Source organism: Protopterus annectens, chromosome 6.part0 (assembly GCF_019279795.1).
Source record: "Protopterus annectens isolate FY-2018-M chromosome 6.part0, PAN1.0, whole genome shotgun sequence".
NCBI lineage: Eukaryota > Metazoa > Chordata > Ceratodontiformes > Protopteridae > Protopterus > Protopterus annectens.
In genome coordinates this window covers 761,459,844-761,478,726 of record NC_056737.1, presented here as the reverse complement: position 1 = coordinate 761,478,726, position 18,883 = coordinate 761,459,844, and the positions used below count along the sequence as shown (strand labels likewise).

The 18,883-nt window shown below is 41.1% G+C and overlaps 1 protein-coding gene across 1 annotated transcript in view; it reads left to right on the top strand.

Moving 5' to 3' along the window:
- The window catches only part of EXOC5 (exocyst complex component 5), a gene marked incomplete in the record, with an annotated part of 1,512,951 nt that overhangs the window by 616,875 nt on the left and 877,193 nt on the right, over nucleotides 1-18,883 (top strand). The window contains 1 exon segment of the mRNA XM_044074439.1: nucleotides 11,320-11,529. Within this exon segment, the coding sequence (XP_043930374.1) occupies nucleotides 11,320-11,529 (210 nt within the window).

Sequence of the window (18,883 nt, the reverse complement as noted above, 5' to 3'; positions counted from 1 at the left end):
CACTTCCTGGGTGTCTCCCCCTTCAGTCCACTAATCTCTGTGGTGGCTCGAAGGGCTTGGTCAGCCCCCGGACACAGTGGAACCAACCCCGAGGAGGCCCGGCAAATTTATTACTGCACCCCCTGACAAACAGTTCCTTACAAAGGGTGTTCCTGTGGATGCCATAGTGGTAGCAGCAGCCACTAAAAAGGAATTAGCGGAGACGTCTTCCTCTGTCCATCCTCCTAACAAGGAGTCTAGGACTATGGACAGATATGGGAAGCGAATGTTTGCTTCAGCGACCTTCTCCATGAGGTCACTGAATTACTTATGCCATTTTACCAGACTTCAGAGGGATCTCTTAAAAGAGCTTGGAGATACCCTCCAGGATCCATCAGCTGAAGGAGTTCAAGCTAAAGTAGCTTCTCAGCTGGCGACCCTTAATTCAGTGGTTAACTCCTCCATGAGGCTCATTTCCTATGCAGCCAATGGTGAGAGTAGAGCCGCAGGCACAGGCATGGCCCTTCGGAGACACGCATAGATGCGGTTGTGTAATTTTGCAGAGCCCTTTAGAGCGTCATTCACCAACACCCCATTTGACGGTTCATTTCTCTTTGGACCACAGGTGAAGGACACTCTCACTTGGTGTGAACAGGAAGGCAAGACTCTCTCTGCCGTGGGAGTCCGTTTTTCCACTCCTTCCAGACCATATCCCAAAGGTCAGAAGAGTGGAAAAATGTGGTTCCTGAAATCCCAGGGAGCCTCGCCTGATACACGTAGTGATTTTTCCTCCAGGGGCAGAGGAGGGAATAACAACAACAGATGCCGCCGTTGAGGCAGAGGGGGTCCGCAGAGCAGGGCAGCAGAGAATCGTTCTCTGACAAGCCCTTCCAGCACCCCCTGAAGGGTTGCCCCGACTGCCCGCCTCTGGAGGCAGTCGGGGGAAGACTTTCACTGTACTCAAAAGCCTGGCAAGATATTACGCGAGACAAATGGGTACAATCAATCATATCCGGAGGCTACGTAATTCCCTTCTTCCAATCTCCCCTATCGTCAAACAGATCTCCCCCATATGTTCCACCCAATCTGAGGGCCCAAGCAGTCATAGAAATTTCAAGACTGCTAGAAAAAAAGTCATCCAGGAAGTCCCGGCAGACCAACTCGGATCTGGAACTTACTCAAGATTCTTTTTGGTACCAAAAAAGACAGGGGACTGGAGACCAATTTTGGATCTCAGCAGACTAAAAAGTTTGTTCAAAGAACAAAGTTTCAGATGTTCACACTTCAGTCCATTCTACCCTTTTCAGGACAGGACTATTGGATGTGCTCAATAGATCTCCAGGATGCGTACTACCACATCAAGATGGACAGGCGCTCCAGGAGATTCCTTCGCTTCCGGCTGGGAGCCAGTCATTATCAGTTCAGAGCTCTGCCCTTTGGTCTCACCACAGCCCCCAGGGTGTTCAAATGTATGGCAGTGGTCACGGCTCACCTGAGACGTCAAGGATTCCAGTTGTTTCCTTATCTAGATGACTGGCTCCTTACTGCTACTACCAGGCATCAACTTCTTCGAGCCAGGGACTATACAATCGCAATCTGTGCCCAGCTAGGCATTACCATAAATTTCGAAAAATCTGCCTTGTTGCCCTGTCAGTCTATTACCTATATAGGAGCAGATCTAGTTACAAGAAGTATGTCTGCAAGACTACTGCCAGACAGGATGGCCACAATTCGGCAGCAAGTTTATATCCTCATGCAATGCAAAAAGGTACAAGCCCGGTTGGTCCTTCAAACTCTGGGTTCTATGGCCGCAGCAATTATTCTGATACCCCTAGCCCTCTTTCACATGAGAATCCTACAGTGGCTTCTATTCACACAGCGGTCCTTTCAACAACTCCCCATGTCCCACATGATTGTAATTACAGAAACTTGCAAAACACACCTTTCCTGGTGGATGGTCTCCCCGCTAGTGTCTCTGGGCAGACCATTCATCGAACCCCCCCCATTTGCCACGGTGACCACGGACGCCTCACTGATGGGGTGGGGGGAGCATTATCAGGGCAGGACAGTCCAAGGCACATGGCAACCTCACAAGTACCATCTGCACAGTCTTGGAGATGAGAGCCATGCTTCTAGCATTGCAAGCACTTCAGAGCTCACTGCCTCCTGGGACAATTGCAATTCAAACGGACAACATGTCAGTAGTGTGGTACATCAACAAGCAGGGCGGGACCAGGTCCTACCCCCTATGTCGAGAAGCACTCAGACTCTGGCAATGGGCGATTTCCTCCCAACGATTTCTGATTGCAACGCACATCCCTGGGAAATCCAACGTCATAGCGGACAGGCTCAGCTGAGCTATTCTCATGCCTCACGAGTGGTCTCTGAATTAGGTAGTTGCGGATCTCATCTTCCGCAAATGGGGACAGCCTTGCTGCGATCTGTTTGCAACCCCCTTCAACACCAAATGCAGCAACTATTTCTTCCTTCTACCACTTCCCGGTCATCCTCCCAGAGATGCTGTAGTCCACGATTGGCCTCAGGGACTTCTTTATGCCTTCCCATCCTTTCCTCTTATACCCAGACTCATACAGAAAGCGACTGTTGGGTTGCAAAATTATCCTTATTACTCCTTACTGGCCTTGACAGATTTGGATGTTCTTCATCTCACATTGCTGCAGTCCTTACACTTGGGGTATAGCGCTGTCCTCGGTCGGCCCGAATACCAAAGTATATGGCTGACGCCGGTCATGGCGCATTAAACTGACGCCAGGACGTCAGGGTATAAATGCGCATGACCGACGTCATATCCTCAGTCTTTTTTGCCGCGTGGTCCGATGCAGAAGCAAATTTGCGAGTGCAGGTTGGCGTCCTGAGATTTTCCGAAACCGGAGTTTCAGACCGAATCCAAGTTGGCTAAGTACCCCGTTGGGGAATATTTTGGTTTTTTCTTGCCTCAGTATTTTACCGAACGAAACAAAGTCCAGTCTAGTACCCTCTCAGGACATGTGCTTTCTGGGTGTGAGACTGAATACAGCAGCTCAGATGGCCTTCTTGACCCCGGACAAACAAAAGAATCTTTCCCTTTACTTCCAACAACTATCACATCAGTCCGGGCTGACTGCAAGGACAGTCCTTCAAGCCTTAGGGTTCATGGCATCTTGTATTCTGGTGCTTCCCAATGCCAAACTGCATATGAGGAAGCTACAATGGTATCTCAAGAATCTATGGACACAGCACTGCCACGATCTGGACACTCATTCCAATAATACCTTGCATCCAAAAGGAATTCTTGTGGTGGGCTCAGCAATGTCACCTAAACAAGGGACTTTCTGTGACCCGGCCGGAGGCAAGTCAGATTCTAACAACAGATGCCTCAGACAAAGCTTGGGGGGCTCATCTCAATGGAAAATGGATACAGGACAAGTGGCCTGCCAGACTACAACATCTACATATCAACCTAAAGGAGATGTTAGCAGTCCAGTTTGCATTAACAGCTTTCAAGGAATTACTTCTTCCAGGACAGGTGTTGATTCTAACAGACAACACAACTGTCATGTGGTACATCAACAAGCAAGGGGGTACACATTCTTACCCTCTATGCAGACAAGCAATGATTCTATGGGAAACTGCTCTCAGTCTACAACTGGATCTTCAGGCAAGGTTTCTGCCGGGGGTGCAGAACTCCTTAGCAGATGTGTTAAGCAGGCAAATCATGGATCCCCACGAGTGGAAACTGGATCCTCAGGTATTTCAGCAAGTAACAGTGTCATGGGGAACACCAGACATAGATCTGTTCGCTTCTCCTCTAAACCACCAGCTGCCAAAGTTTTGCACAAAAGGATACACCAGGCAGCTTGGAAAGCGGATGCTCTTTCTTTCAGTTGGAAAAATCTTCATGTATCGCCTTTCCACCACTTCCTCTACTTCTAAAGGTTCTGCTAAAGGTAAGCCAGGACAAACCAAGAATGATCCTGATAGCTCCAGATTGGCCCCGACAGCATTGGTACCCACTACTGAGAAATCTAATAAGGAAACCACCGTGGCCCCTGCCTTTGATTCCTCAACTGTTATCTCAAAAGGACGGTCATTTACTCAATGTCAAGCTTCACTCTCTTCATCTCACAGCATGGCATATCCTGTTTTAGCTCATAGCAGGGCTCAACTTCCTCAACAAGTTTTGAATGTGATTATGGAAGCTAGGAGACCTAGTACAAGGAAAGTGTATGCGGACAAGTGGAAGAGATTTTTGCTTTGGAGTGCAGCAAAGGGTGTGGATGTTTCTGAGCCTGACTTAAGTGTGGCTCTTCTATATCTTACTGAGTTATTGGACAAGGGTTTGTCCTTCTCTTCCATTAAAATTCATGCTGCAGCAATTTCAGCTCACTATGACTGTGATCCACCTTTGTTTTCTCATTCGTTGTTCAAGCAATTTCTCAGAGGGGCAGAGAACATAAGACCTCCACGAAGAGCTCCTACTCCAGCTTGGGACCTCAATTATGTGTTGGAAAAGCTCACTCTGCCACCTTTTGAGCCTGCAGCTACGGCTGAGTTAAAATATTTGTCATGGAAGACTGCTTTTTTGTTGGCCATTACCTCTGCAAGAAGGGTTTCTGAATTGCAGGCCCTTATGGCTGTTGAGCCTTTCTTGATCTTCCATTAGGATAGGGTATCTTTACGCACTAACCCTTCCTTTATGCCTAAGGTGGTCTCAAGTGTGTCCTTAAACCAGTCTATTCATTTACCTACCTTTTATGCAGACCCCCAAAACAGGGGAAAAGATCTTGCATACTTTGGACGTGCACAGACAGTTACGCTACTACTTAGATAGGACTAAGGGTTTCAGGCAGTCGCAACAGTTGTTTGTTTCTTTTGCTTTAGGTACTCAGGGCAAGCCTGTGTCAAAGCAAACTCTTTCTAAATGGATTGGGTTTTGCATTTCTTTTGTTATTCTCAGCATGGCAAGCAGATCCCAACAGGGATCAGACCTCATTCCACTAGGGCTACTGCCACCTCTACAGCCTTTCTAAGGGGAGTGTCAACTAAGGACATTTTGGAGGCAGCTACTTGGAGTTCAGTACATACTTTCTCTAAGCACTACCACCTTCCCTCTACTCTAAATCTAGGGCTGGGTTTGCCACTGCTATTCTACAGGGCATTTTGACAGCTCCTGCTTCTATTTGATTTGCCATCCTCCCTTACCTCTGCTTTGGGAATCTACCCAAGTGTAAGGACTGCAGCAATGTGAGATGAAGAACATAGTACAGTTTTGTACCTACCATAAATGTAGATGTTCGAAGATCCACATTGCTGCAGTCCAATTTACCCTCCCTCCGTCCCCTCTGTGTTTAGGGGTGGTTGTGTGGTTAGGTTAGTACTTTATTAGATAATTGTTAGAAGTTGTACATAGTTTGGGTGTGGGGGTGTTTAGTGTTTGGTAATTTTTTGATTTTACCCTGTTTAGGGTCTTCTGACATCTGGGGCAAGAAAAGACTGAGGATATGACGTCGGTCATGCGCATTTATACCCTGACGTCCTGGCGTCAGTTTAATGCGCCATGACCGGCGTCAGCCATATACTTTGGTATTCGGGCCGACCGAGGACAGCGCTATACCCCAAGTGTAAGGACTGCAGCAATGTGGATCTTCGAACATCTACATTTATGGTAGGTACAAAACTGTACTTTTCCATTCCTGCACTGTTATCTCCTCGAGCAGCCCTGGATCCTATTCCAGACATGCTGATACATCAATCAGAAGAGCTGCATCGATCCCTCCAGACCCTCCAGCTCACAGCTTGATTGATCCAATTCCACCCCTAGCAAGGCTTCCCAGCATTTCCCCAGCTGTGCGTGATATTATTGTATCCTGTCACAAATCAGCATACTAGGAAAACGTATGCTAGTAAATGGAAACGCTTCTCTTATTGGGCAGAGGCTAGGAACATAGATCCCTTTTCAGCCCCAGTTCACGAGATCTTAGAATTCCTAACTGAGCTTTTTCACTCTGGGTCCGCTTCTGCCATGATCAGGGTTCAACTAGCAGCCATTGTGAACTACCATGTTGGCTTTGCTAATCTAAATATCATGTCTCATAAGCTGTGTAAAGCCTTTCTTAGAGGGACTACTCTCCTTAGGCCCCCAGTGAGAGATCCCCCTCCTCCTTGGGACCTTAATTTGGTATTAACCTCCTTGATTATGCCCCCTTTTGAACCTGCGGCTTCATGCTCCTTTAAGTTTCTATCTTGGAAAACTCTTTTTCTGGTAGCTATTACTTCAGCCAAGCGTGTATCGGAACTTCAAGCACTAAGCGTTCATTTTCCATACTTAGTTTTTCACAAGGATAGGGTAACACTGAGAACTAATCCATCCTTCCTTCCTAAAGTGTGTTAAGAAAATAATCTAAACCAATCCATAGACCTTCCAGTGTTCTTCCCTAACTACACCAACAAGGCAGAACACAAGTTGCACCTTTTGGACGTGCATAGATAATTGCTTTTTTACCTGCACAGAACTAAGGATATAAGGAAGTCGGATCAACTCTTCCTCTCCTATGCTATGGGTAAACAAGGTCTCCCAGTTTCCAAAGTGACCCTGTCTAGGTGGTTGTCTCACATTGTCACCTTCATTTATCAACTAAGAAACAAAGAATTGGCTGCCAAACTGAAAGGACATTCTACTAGGGCTTTAGCTACTTCTGTAGCCTTCCAATCTAGGTTACCCATGGACTCCATTTGTGCCGCAGCTACATGGGCAACTCCTCATATCTTTATTTCCCATTACAAGTTAGATATGACCTCCAGGAACAGAGCTAACTTTGGTTCCACTGTTCTGAAGAATCTGTTCCAGTGAGCCACTCAGGATCATAGGTGCTAGGGACGCTGTCTCAACAAGCAAGAAACGAAGGCGAGATAGACAGCTCAACATAAAGAAGTTATGTACCTACCATAACGTTCCATGTTAGTTGTCTTCATCTGGCCTTCTTTCTTGCGTCCCCCCCTCCATCCCCCTGTCCTATTGGACCGAGAGGAATTTAGATTTCACCAGCTGAGTATTTTCTGGTTGGCTTCCTCTACTGATTTAAAGAGTATAACAGATATGCCCAACTTGTTAGTTTGGTCAGATTATTCTTGATATGTCTGGAGTTAGCGATTACAAATGAGATCTGGGTAGCTAGCGCTAGGCATCATGGGATAAGGGGTAGCCTCGAGCCAGTAAACAGCTCTCAAGCTATAGAAGATGGCCGAGTCAGAGCTGAGGGTCGGCTCCGATCCCAACAAGCAAGAAGGCAAGACGAAGACAACTAACATGGAACGTTATGGTAGGTACATACCTTCTTTTTACTAATGTTGTATGTACTGTCACTTTTTGTGGAGCTTTTCGCCCCAGGCCTCTGCTGAAAATGGGCACAGCCCAGTCGGACTTTCCCGGTAAACAAATGTAAAATAAAATTAATAGAATGTTAATGATCCAGACAGAAGCAGAATGTAAGAAAATACTGATGTTGGTAGGCCTTGATGCAGAAGTAAGCATTTGTCAGAGTAAGCTGTATGAGAAGGGCAGTGGAAGCATTTCCATTCTCCGAAACAATAACAAGGTTTATTAGGAAGATTAATAAAGGATTGGAAGCAAGAATTAAAGTGTGAGGGTTCCTCTCCAATAAATTGTTTAGACAGAGGAACCAGGCAAGTGTGTCTGCTTTCCCCTTTGTTCTGTGCTTTATATTTTGAGCCATTGACAAAGAACAAGGAAATCAGAAACTCAAGAATATAATTGGTATGGTAATCAAGAAAAGTTGGCATTATATAATAATACTTTGTACTTGATCAATCTAAAAGAGGACATTTTAGTGTTGTGAAACATTTTGAGACAGTTGCTAGTCTTTCAAGATATAAAATTAATGAAGATAAAACAAAGGCTGTAGCCATAAGTCATGTACCCGCACTTGAGTAGGTTCAACAGTACCCATATTTATGGAGATGCTGTAATATGAAGTATTTAGGAGTTTGGGTTAAAAAGGATCCTGTTATGGCAGTTAAGGATATGTGGAAAGAGGCTAAACAAAAGATAAAACAAAAATTGAGAAGCTGGAAGCTCTTGTTTATGGATACAGATAGCAAAGTACAAACAGTGAAATGTTTTAGTCCCTTTAGTTTTATATGTAGATCAGGCATATTTGTATCAACCTGAGGAAAAGTTGTACTTCAGTAATAAAGAGTAAAAGGATTTTATCTGGGAGGGGAAGAGGGCAAAGGTCAAGTGGGATAAGCTGATCCTTCAAGCAGAACAAGGTAGTTTGGATTACCTGATTTAAAGGGATGTTTTAGAGCTACACAGTTAAGGCTCATAGAGGTAATGCTAACAGAAAGCTATAATTCATAGTGGAAAAGGATGATGAAGAATGGAAGAACATTTAAGAAATAAGTAGAGAGTAGGATTTTGGATGCATATCCTTAAGGAGAATAAATGCCATAACAGAATATCATATTTGTAAAATAGTAGAAAGTATTCAAAGAACCAAGCCAATATGAGAATGAAGGAAGGAGTTTCTGCCAGTAGGGATGAATGCAGTTATGGGTATAGGGAATAGGCAAGAGTGGGCTGAAATTTACTGTGGGAACTGGCAAAGGAACCAAGGGACTGGGAGGAAATAACGAGAGAGAGAGAGGTAATGGAGTGGGAAGGGGCCAAGAAGACATTTGGGCTGCAGGCTAGAGACTGTCTTCCCTTTCAGGAATTGGTATCAGAGTATAGGCAAAGAGAAAAGGGAAAAAGGAACCCAAAGTGAAAGACCTGCTCTGGTAGAGTTTTCAATTGAATCTAGAACAGATGCTGCTGTTAAAAAAATGGATAATTAGTAGGGCATGTAAAATATTACATGATAGCTATAGGAATCAATCACAGGAAGTTAGAAAAGATTGGTAAGAGAGATTGGGTAAACAATTCACAAGGAAACAATGGGAGGACATAAGTATGACTCCCAAATATGCAACAAAGTCTAGAAGATTTAGGATTTTTGTCTGGACGTGTTTGCATGGATATTTTTGTACCTCAAACACACTCCAAAGATTTTTTCCTCAGATCGATGGCAAATGTTGGAGGTGTGATAGGGAAGAACAAGGTAATGGGGAGCATATGTTTTGGGAGGATAATGAGTTGGCAGACTTAAAAATTCCCTACAGAGTACACCTGTCAGAAATATTTGGTGAGCAAATTGGTGTAAATAAGGTAATTATTTTTTGAGTTGGGATACATGATCTAAATTGCCTGGACATAGTAAGGCCTTTGTTACTTTTAGTTTGGTGGCTGCCAAAAATGCAATTACTAAAAATGGAAATTGTGAGTCTAAACCAACTGTATTTGAAGTAGTGAATATTGTAACAGAGATAAAAGAAATGGAAGTGGGGTCTTTACTATGTCTAGGCAATTCAGGTCCTGTATCCCAGCTAAAAAAATGCTCACCTAATACTTCTGATAATCTCTTCTTGCCTAAGGCATTTGTTGAGTCTTATTTGAGTTAGTCAATTTTAATTAATTTGCCATTTTCCCTTCCTTTGAAAATCAAGGAGGGGGAATCCTCTTTACTGTTTGAATAAACGCAGACGGTTGACATACTTTGTAGCTAGAACTTGTATGCAAAGATGACCTACATTTTCTCTTTTGCAAAAGGCCCTGAGGGTAAGAAAAGATTGATGGAGTCTCTTTTCTTGCTGGCTTGTCAGTTAATTTCCTTTTGCTGTTCTAAAGAAGTCCCATAGCTTTGCAGTGTGCTGTTAAGGTATATTCTACCAGAGGTTTTGCCCATCCAACAGCATTTTCCATAGCACTGCCTTAGATGACATTTTTCTACTGCTGCTTGTTTATTACAAAACTAGTTTACAAAACATTGCAACTGGATGTTATTTCCAAGGTCCAAGTCTTCTTTTTGACAATCATAATTAACTCTGTGTTCCCACAGAGTGGCCATCCAGGATAATAAGCTAAGTACTCTGAACATATTGATTGTACACATGGGCCTTTTCATTACTAGGTCAAAATGTTAAGGGTGCTTAGTATTACTTTGGATCTGCAATACCCCCGCCCCAATCTTGTGCTGTTTAGTTCCTTTGAGATTTGACCTAAAACCAAAAAGAAGCCATAGTCAGTTGTACATTGTGGGATGGCAAGGGATAGTTTGCAACTTTGGGAACTTTTAGTCCTGGAGCAGTCCTGCCGTTGGGGCATCAGTCTTGATTGTTATTACAGCCAGGTAGACCTCTATTTATAGAACTGTAGGAAGGGGTACAGTTCAGCATTGCCAGGCAGGCAGTTTAAAGATAGATTGCCAGCTGCATCAGTTTATGCTATCACCTGGCTGTAACTGTACATTAGAACATGCTGAGGTCATGGTCATGAACATGGCTACTTCAACTATTTGCTTCAGGAATGCTTCTACTACACATAACTGGGCTGCAGCTTCTTAATGTTTAGTGTATACCTTCACCAAGCATTGTTGTCTTGACAAAATCTTCAGGAGACGGGCTTCTTTTGGAATGCCTGTACATCAGGATTCAGCCTTCTGAACATTGGTCCTTAGGCTGTCCTCTCTACTTCTTCCACGTTTGGCTTATTACATGGAAATTCTAACTGCCAGTCCTATCAAGAACGATACCCAATATTAGCAGCAACAGATTTACTGTATCAGTTGGTGTGCAAGTGGTGTGTCACTGATGGGTTCCAAATGTATTCTTTCCATCGTCTATTAGATGGCTTCCATCTATCATAGGTTGCCAGAGTTTCCCATGTCAGATATTTATGTACTTGGCACGTGACTTGTTAGTAGTGTGGGTAACACCATTGTTACACCTTGACTTACAGGAAATGTGCTTACGGTTTGTTGGGGGTTAACTAACTGAATCAGCATTTGGGTATGCTTATGTAGTTAGACCTTGATGCTAAACGCATGATGGCATGAAGTGTGTACATCTGAGCATGGAAAATTCTGAGGAAACTGCCAGACTGTAATTAGTGGAGAGGGTGAACTCAGTCAGTGGCACCATCAAAAGGGGTCCACTTATTACTTTAACTGATTGCAACATATCCGTTATTTATTTTAGGAGTAAATGTGACAGACTGATGCAGAGACTAAGAAAAGAAACAGAAACTGGTACACCTCAAAACTTGGGATTAACTGCTGCATATCTGAGCACCCTTAAGAAATATAAGCTGAAATTCCAGACATGTTTTGTTTTATGCATTTTGTAGTACAAAAAAGATGAACACTTGATTTACTGTTTACTAATAGGCAAAAACATGTTTCTTTTTTTTCTTTTTTTTTTTTTTTTTTTAAATGCAAACTGCAGGACGACAAATTTATCCAGCAAACTGACTGAGTTTAACCTTGGCACAGACAAACAGACTTTTCTGTCGAAACTCATTAAATCCATTTTTATAACTTACTTGGAAAGTTACATTGAAATTGAGACTTGTTATTTGAAAAACAGGTGTGGAAGTGTACTGCATCGATATTATGAATCCAAAAATCATCAGAAACGACCTGTTGGTACAGGAGGGTAAGTGATTTTCATTTTGATTTCATTTACATTTTTTTGTAAGCAAACATTTTGTGGAAGCTTGAAAGTTGGCTTTCTATTAAAATTCTGTCTTGTGATCCCAGAGTCCTTAGAAATGTGGCAGAGGTTTTTCTGTTGTACCTGATAAATTTTCACAACTGGTTTAGTCCCGCTAAGCCTGTATGCTCTCTTCAGGGGAGATCTGAGGTGGTATTCATACAGACTAGGGGAAATTTGTTCATGTCACCAAGGAATTTCTCCTAACTGTTTTTTTGACAGATGTCATGGAATCTTTTTCATCCACCCAATTCAGGCAGAATGGACCTATATTTAACCTGTCACCCAAAGGATGAAAGTACAGCCCCAGTCTGGACTGTAGGTTTCAAATTTTCAGGTTCATCCCTGCAGTTCTGTTCACCGAGTCAGTTAGAGCCAGTTTAGACTGTGGCACTGGGGATTGACCAAGTTGTTAGCTGGCATGGTGTTCTAAACAAAATAATTCACAGTTGTTCAGCATTAGAATCGTGTAGTATATGTACTTGTACTTTTAAGTGTCCTACTAAGGAAGTAATGTGGCAAGGTATTGTGAATTTTTTTTCCCTAAAGCAGAAAAATGGGAAGAAGTGTTTTTCCCCCTTAGGTGTTTCAGAAATATATTGACTGTAGATGGATGCCTTTGCAAAAGACAGAAGTTCAGAAAAATGGGCTTGAGTGGAATTATTTTGTTGTTCCAAAAGATGTGCAGATGTGTATTAATGGAAGAAAATTGTTTTATATCCTAGAACAAAAAAAAAAAATAGTCCAACAAATTGCTGTACCATCACTTTATTAATATGTAAACAAAGGTGTGTATTAAGTCAAGCTTAAATTTAAGCCTTTCTTTAAATGATATTATTGAATGGGTGTGCCTTCGTTGAAGGTTGGGTGTCGGGCTGGCACCTCTGCACCGTAAAAATCGACTGCCAATCATTAGCGGACCGGAGTTCCACTGTGGCGACTTCTAACCGGGAAAAGCCGAAAGAAAAACAACATTGATAAAAAGATGGATTTATTTTGTATGTTCAGAAATTTGTGTATTGTAGATTGTCATATTTCTGGTTGTTCATTATTTGGTGGAGTTTTTTTTTTAGAGATGTTACTCTTTGTATTAATGTATGATTTTGAGTGGACCTTTCCTCCATTGGTCTGTTTTGAAAAAGGTGTTATTTTGTCCAGTCAGAAATTAGCACTCAACAAATGGAAATAAAATATGTAAAGTAAAATAAATAATTTTAGATATTTTATAGAAAGTATGTGTATATAATATATATATATATATATATATATATATATATGTGCGTCCGTGTATATGTATGTGTGTGTATAATATATATATATATATATATATATATATATATATATATATATGCGTGTGTGTGTGTGTATATATATATATATATATATATAATATTATATATATATATATATGTGTATATATATATATATATATATATAGATATATATATATATATAGATAGATAGATACACACACACATGAATGTGTGTGTATATAGGTTCTGTTGGTTTGCTTGACAGAGTTTGATCGACATCTGTTTAATCAACTGCATTTGGTTGACTAATACAGATAGATGACAGGTAGGCAAAATCGACAATCCCTGGATAGGGGAATATTCCCTTTTCTCAGGGATTGTGCAATTTTGTACTTGGTATATAGAATTGGGGGGGGTGAAATTATTGCATGCTTTGAGAAGTAAACTTGGTGCATATATGTATAGCCTAGCATGGAGGACTGTGTAATCTGACATATTTGTCATGTTCTGCTATTGTTTCTGTGGAGGATGTATGGACAGCAATTTCTTAGCTATGTATAAACTGTGTGGCCGTTTCCTTTCTAAGACAGATATCACATGTATTGTATGGATAATGAAGAGCCATTTTAAACTGCTTTATCTGCAGCTGTAGTTGGAGGTGATGTACAGTGGCTTCTTGAAGCATGGTAAATTGTGAAGCAAAGCAAGGATTCTGGAAAAATTACATTTCATGAGATTTCATCTGCCCTTTTTTTGACCTAGTTGTCTCTAAGCTGTACATTCTGTATGTGTAATCTTTTTTTCTACAAAATTTCACCTTCAAATTGCAGAGGAGTACAAACCTGTGTTTTCCCTTCTTGACAAATAAAGAAGCAATGCGTACAGTAGTAATCTAAAAGGTTTTATCTGCATGTATGAGCTGAGTAATGGGGTACTAAGCATGGGAAATGATTTAAGTAAGGCTCAAGTGCCTGGGTTTCATTTCTGATGTTTTGCTTCTGTCATTCTGGAGTGTACATGTTCTTCCTGTGTCGTTCCTTTGCTTTCTGTACTCTATTTTTCTCTCCACACCAAAAAACATGCTAAGCATCATCAAAGTCTGTTTGACCTGGCTTCCAGTGTAGAGATAGGCACCTCATAGTGAAAAATCTTATATTTTTTGTAGGTTTTTTTTTTGTTTTGTATGTTCATTTATAGTTAGGAAGATTTTGTGCACCAGGGCTGTAGATGTCCATTTCTAAAGTATATAACTGCATTACTTACTGGAAGCAGATCATGCTGAAAACATAACATGATCAGTTGTTCTGCTTAAGGGCAACATATAACATTGCCTCCTGTCCTCCTCATGCTAGGTTTAACTAGAAGACCATTAAGTGAGGAGCCAAACCTCTCAAGGACTGTTTGACCCAGAAAAAGATGCATTCTTTTTCCAGGGCCACAGTAGCATTAACCAAGTCATCTGCAGGCTCCCTGATCCAAAAAAAAAAAAAAAATGAAATGTGAAATGCCCAAGACAGAAGGAATCCTGGGCAGCCATTGGTATTATTCATTGAGTCTGAGGGCCACCCTAGACTCAGTGGTGTGGGGTCCAGTGAGGTAATTTTGTTAGACACCCCCAACTCTACTGTGACCCTAAGGAGGTGATCACACACACTGATGACAACACTTCATCCTAAGTGGAAATCCTGAGCACTGGACATATCTCTGCGGGCATCTAGTTTGAATGTCTATCTTGATAACGGAGACAGATAGAGAGGGCAACATTCCCTGGGTTCTGGTACACATGGACATTTGCAATTCTAAAATGGAAGTCATCCGTGTTTTCCTGTGACTGGAAACCAAAAAAGCAGCTCTTTCTCTCCCAAATGCATGGCCAAAGCATCTAAGTTTTGGACATCTGCCTTTTACCTCAGTTTGAATTGAGCAGGTCCTCCTCCTATTTCCCCCACCCCCCAGTCCTTTCACAAGACCTGATGAAGCTTGGATCATCACTTTGTTCTGTTTGTCAGGAAACTGCAGCCTTCATTTGAGCAACCAATATTCTCACTTGTTCCCTACCATGATAAGAAAAGTCAAATAATCCCCGCCCAAGGAATGAGACTCTTCTAACTCTGAGGCAGATGAACTGACCTATTTGGACCAGATGACCTTGTAGCTTTCCTATGAGACATACACTGAGGACACCCTATCTTCTTCCTCCCAATTAGAGGATTTCTTGCTTGGAAAAACACCATCAGTGTTGTGAAGGATTTCATCAAATGTGTGTCTGTCTGTGCGCCTCTGTGTGTGTGTGGGTCTAAGGATTACAGTGATGCCCAAAAAAGGTACAGGAATATTTTGGATTTACCAGAGCCAAAACCTTTAGGTATTCCTCCAGTAATTGAAACGTTGGAGGATGCTTTTCCCAATGTATCTTTGGAGCCTGATGCTCACCCCCTGTCCCCAGGAAGGACCATTTTAACAGGGTTGTGGATTCCTGTAAGTACCTATATTAGAATCCAACTGCTGATCCAGCTTTGATATCCATAGTTTCATAGTTGTGTACTAGGCTAATGGCCCTGAAGCATACCTCTCAATCCAGAAACATCAAAAGTCTGGACAAAGGCCTATGGAAAATAGGTACAAATCTGTACGCTGGTTAACATAAAATTTGCATACATAATTATGTAATCCAGCCCACTCCAGTGGAATTGTGGAATACCAACTTTGAAATGCAAACTGAAGAGCAGACAACCAGCATATGGCCCCAGAGTCCCCCTTCAGCCATTCCAGTGTCCCATTACCTGGCTATTTCACCCCATTTACCATAAACACTAATGTGCATACTGCTTTACTTCTACAGTGATTATTTGGATTTTATTTTACATTTTATAGCACAAACACTAATAGACATATGCTAAACAAAGCAATACAGTCTCACAATGAAAATAGACTTGGCATTAAAACTTCTCTGCCCTTGAAACTCACATTCATTGAAACAGCATTGAAACTCACATCCAGAGAAAAATGCATCTGGGCAGTGGTGTATAAAGATTACCCTTGGGCTGTTATCAAATCATAGACCCCTTGCACACAAAACAAGAAACATTCATGTGTTCTTTGATACACCTTCCTGACTTTATTAAATTGTATTCTTTGTATAATACAGCACACTAGTTAGAGCATGTTTTAAATGTATTGTTTGAACATTTTTCCAGTAAGCAATGAGACAAAATGCATGAACTAATGACAAAGCTGCCCAATTCAGAACATTTCCATCTTAAAAGTCTACTCAAACTTCTACAAACCACCAGTATCAGTAAATATGCACAATCTCTGCAGAAGTAAAAGTCATCTGCTAGCAAACAACTTTATATTTCATTGTTACGTCTACAAGCAAAGTGCCTGTTTCCCTTGAATAAATTGCCTATGTTACATTAAAAAAATGATAAGCTAGTAATATTTCATTAGGGAATGGATGGCAAACTGATAACAGGTTCATAGTTAATAGGCATCTCCACCAAAGGAGGACATTACTGCAGTGTCCCCACCCCCTTTAAAATGATAACACAGTACAGTATCAGCAATCCATCTACTGGAGCCCTTTTTTTCTTATATCAATTTGAATTCTCTGAATGGTAGTATGGACAAACTGACTTCAGTAGAAGAATTGTACTCAATCCTTGATTTCAAATGAACACAGTAATTGATTTGTCCAGTAGGCAAGGGAAGAAAGGGCAGAAGCAAGACAAGTTTCTAAATATTAATCTTAATTCACTTTTAAACTTAAAAACAATGTAAAGTTTTGCATCTGCATGTATTTTCTGAACACCTGGAAATATTTTTGGCTCATCAGTTTACCACAAAAGAAAAAGTTCTACAAAGGATAGAAGAAAAAAAAACAGAAGATAAAAAGAGATATTCTGAAAGTCTGCTGAGGTATGTACAATTGGTCTGGCCACTCTACAAAACAGTGGTAGATAGTATACTCTTGTTTCCATTTGTGTATTTTGGATTTACAATTGGTACCCTAACTGGGACATTGAATTTGTGTGTGTGTTTTTGAATGCTAACAGCACCTGCTTTTTTCTATACCATGCATTTCTATAATTGTTAATGTGTATTGTCTGGCTTCCTTCATTACCATTCCTATATCCTCAGTCCTCAAGTGATGAACTCGTGTACTGATGCCTGGAAACAAGTGCTCTTTACAATGGCACTGCCCATAGCCTGAATTTCTGTTCATATAAAGATAGCAGAATAACACTTACTTTTTATTTTATAGGCAGCTATATAACATCCAAGTTGCATGCTTCACTATTTATTATCATTATACTGTTTGCAGATCATTGAAAATATAATGCTTCATAATTCTGCTGTTATGAAGCATTGTTGTAGTAATTACTATCCCTGACATTAAACTTAAACCTAGTACAAGGTGATCAAGAATTGTGACTATTCTACTAGGAATGACAGAAAGTTTTTTTGTATGCATCAATCTGTTTTGAATATTTTTTGTATGCATCAATCTGTTTTGAATATTACAAAAAATGCACACCGATTGTTACTGAGTGAATGTATGCAGAGTGACAGTTGCCAGACCTATACCACATTTCACACAAGACTCATTACAATACATGGAACTATTTAATACATCTACCCTACCCTCCTTCAGAAATGACCTTGCTACTGCCACACCCTCACTCTCTGTGACATGTCCTCTGACTGACACGTCATGGAAAAGGTACTGTAGTCAGGGGCTATTGTTACCCTCCTCACTACACCACAACAAGAAAATAACTGTAAATGATAAGAGGATGTCAGACATAAGATATACACTGATGAGTTTCCAGGTTTCAGTCTGCCATTGCCTATTCAGATACTAGCAAAATATGACTTGGTAAATTACATGTAAATGAGCTCCTTGATGTAAGCATGTACAAAACAGATCTCCAACAACATCTGTCTGGTTGTCTGCACTAAATAGATATAGATCAGTACTAATTAAAGGAGAGCTAAATGTTTGCCTTTGTATTTTTCTGTATTGCAGACGTGTGAACAATACAAGAAACTGATTAACTTTTTTTTTTCACTAACGTTCGCTACAGAATCTGTACTATTAACCCCTGTGTCTTACATGCTCACTGTTTATAGCTCTTAGGGGTTTACTCTAAGTAGTGTTCCACAACAATAACTGGCAAAGCATTTGCACCTGCAGAACTGGTGTTGGTGAAGGGTACAGGTCAACTTGTCCTGTCCACAGCACCTTTGTTGAACGTTTACTAATCAAAAAATAAATGTTTACAAAACAACAATCAATTCCAGTAAAAGTGTTTCAAGGTTTCCACAGAGGTATTTCCCTGTACACCTTCTATCACTACAAACACACCCTGCAATGTCAGTATACCAAGTCCAAGGTCAGACAACTTTGGAAGAATGTTGCCATGTTTTATTAAAATAATCCATTATTACTTAATGACAGCAGCCTTGGATTTAATATATTCACTTTGGAGTGAGAACAAAAATAAATGGCTTTGACAATCCCATCATTTGAGTAGTCTCATTTATTAGGCATTTTGCAAAACTGCTGTCAGTAAAATGACAGACTCCTGCTTTTAGTCAGTGGAATGAAACTTAAGACAAATGTTGTATATGCTGTTATTAAAGTGTTGAAGCCACTGTTTCCACACCATACACATTTTTGTTCGTTATAGCATGGAATGGATAACATATATTTAGTCATTAACATGAATTTCATCTACCAGATTTTACCGAACTCTGACTTCTCTCTATGCTGAGTAATCATTAGTCTTGTTGCCAGAAAGCTAAATGCCTCCATAACAAGTGAAAATTCCAACCACCTTTCACCCAGGGATGGCGGGGTCAGTCTTATTCCAGCACTGAGTCACTCACACACACACACACACACACACACACACACACACACACACACACACACACACACACACACACACACACACAAAAAACGGACTTCAATGAGTAAAATAAACAGCAAAGAACCAGCATGGACTTCAGTGAATAAATAAACTGTGGCCAGCACGGAC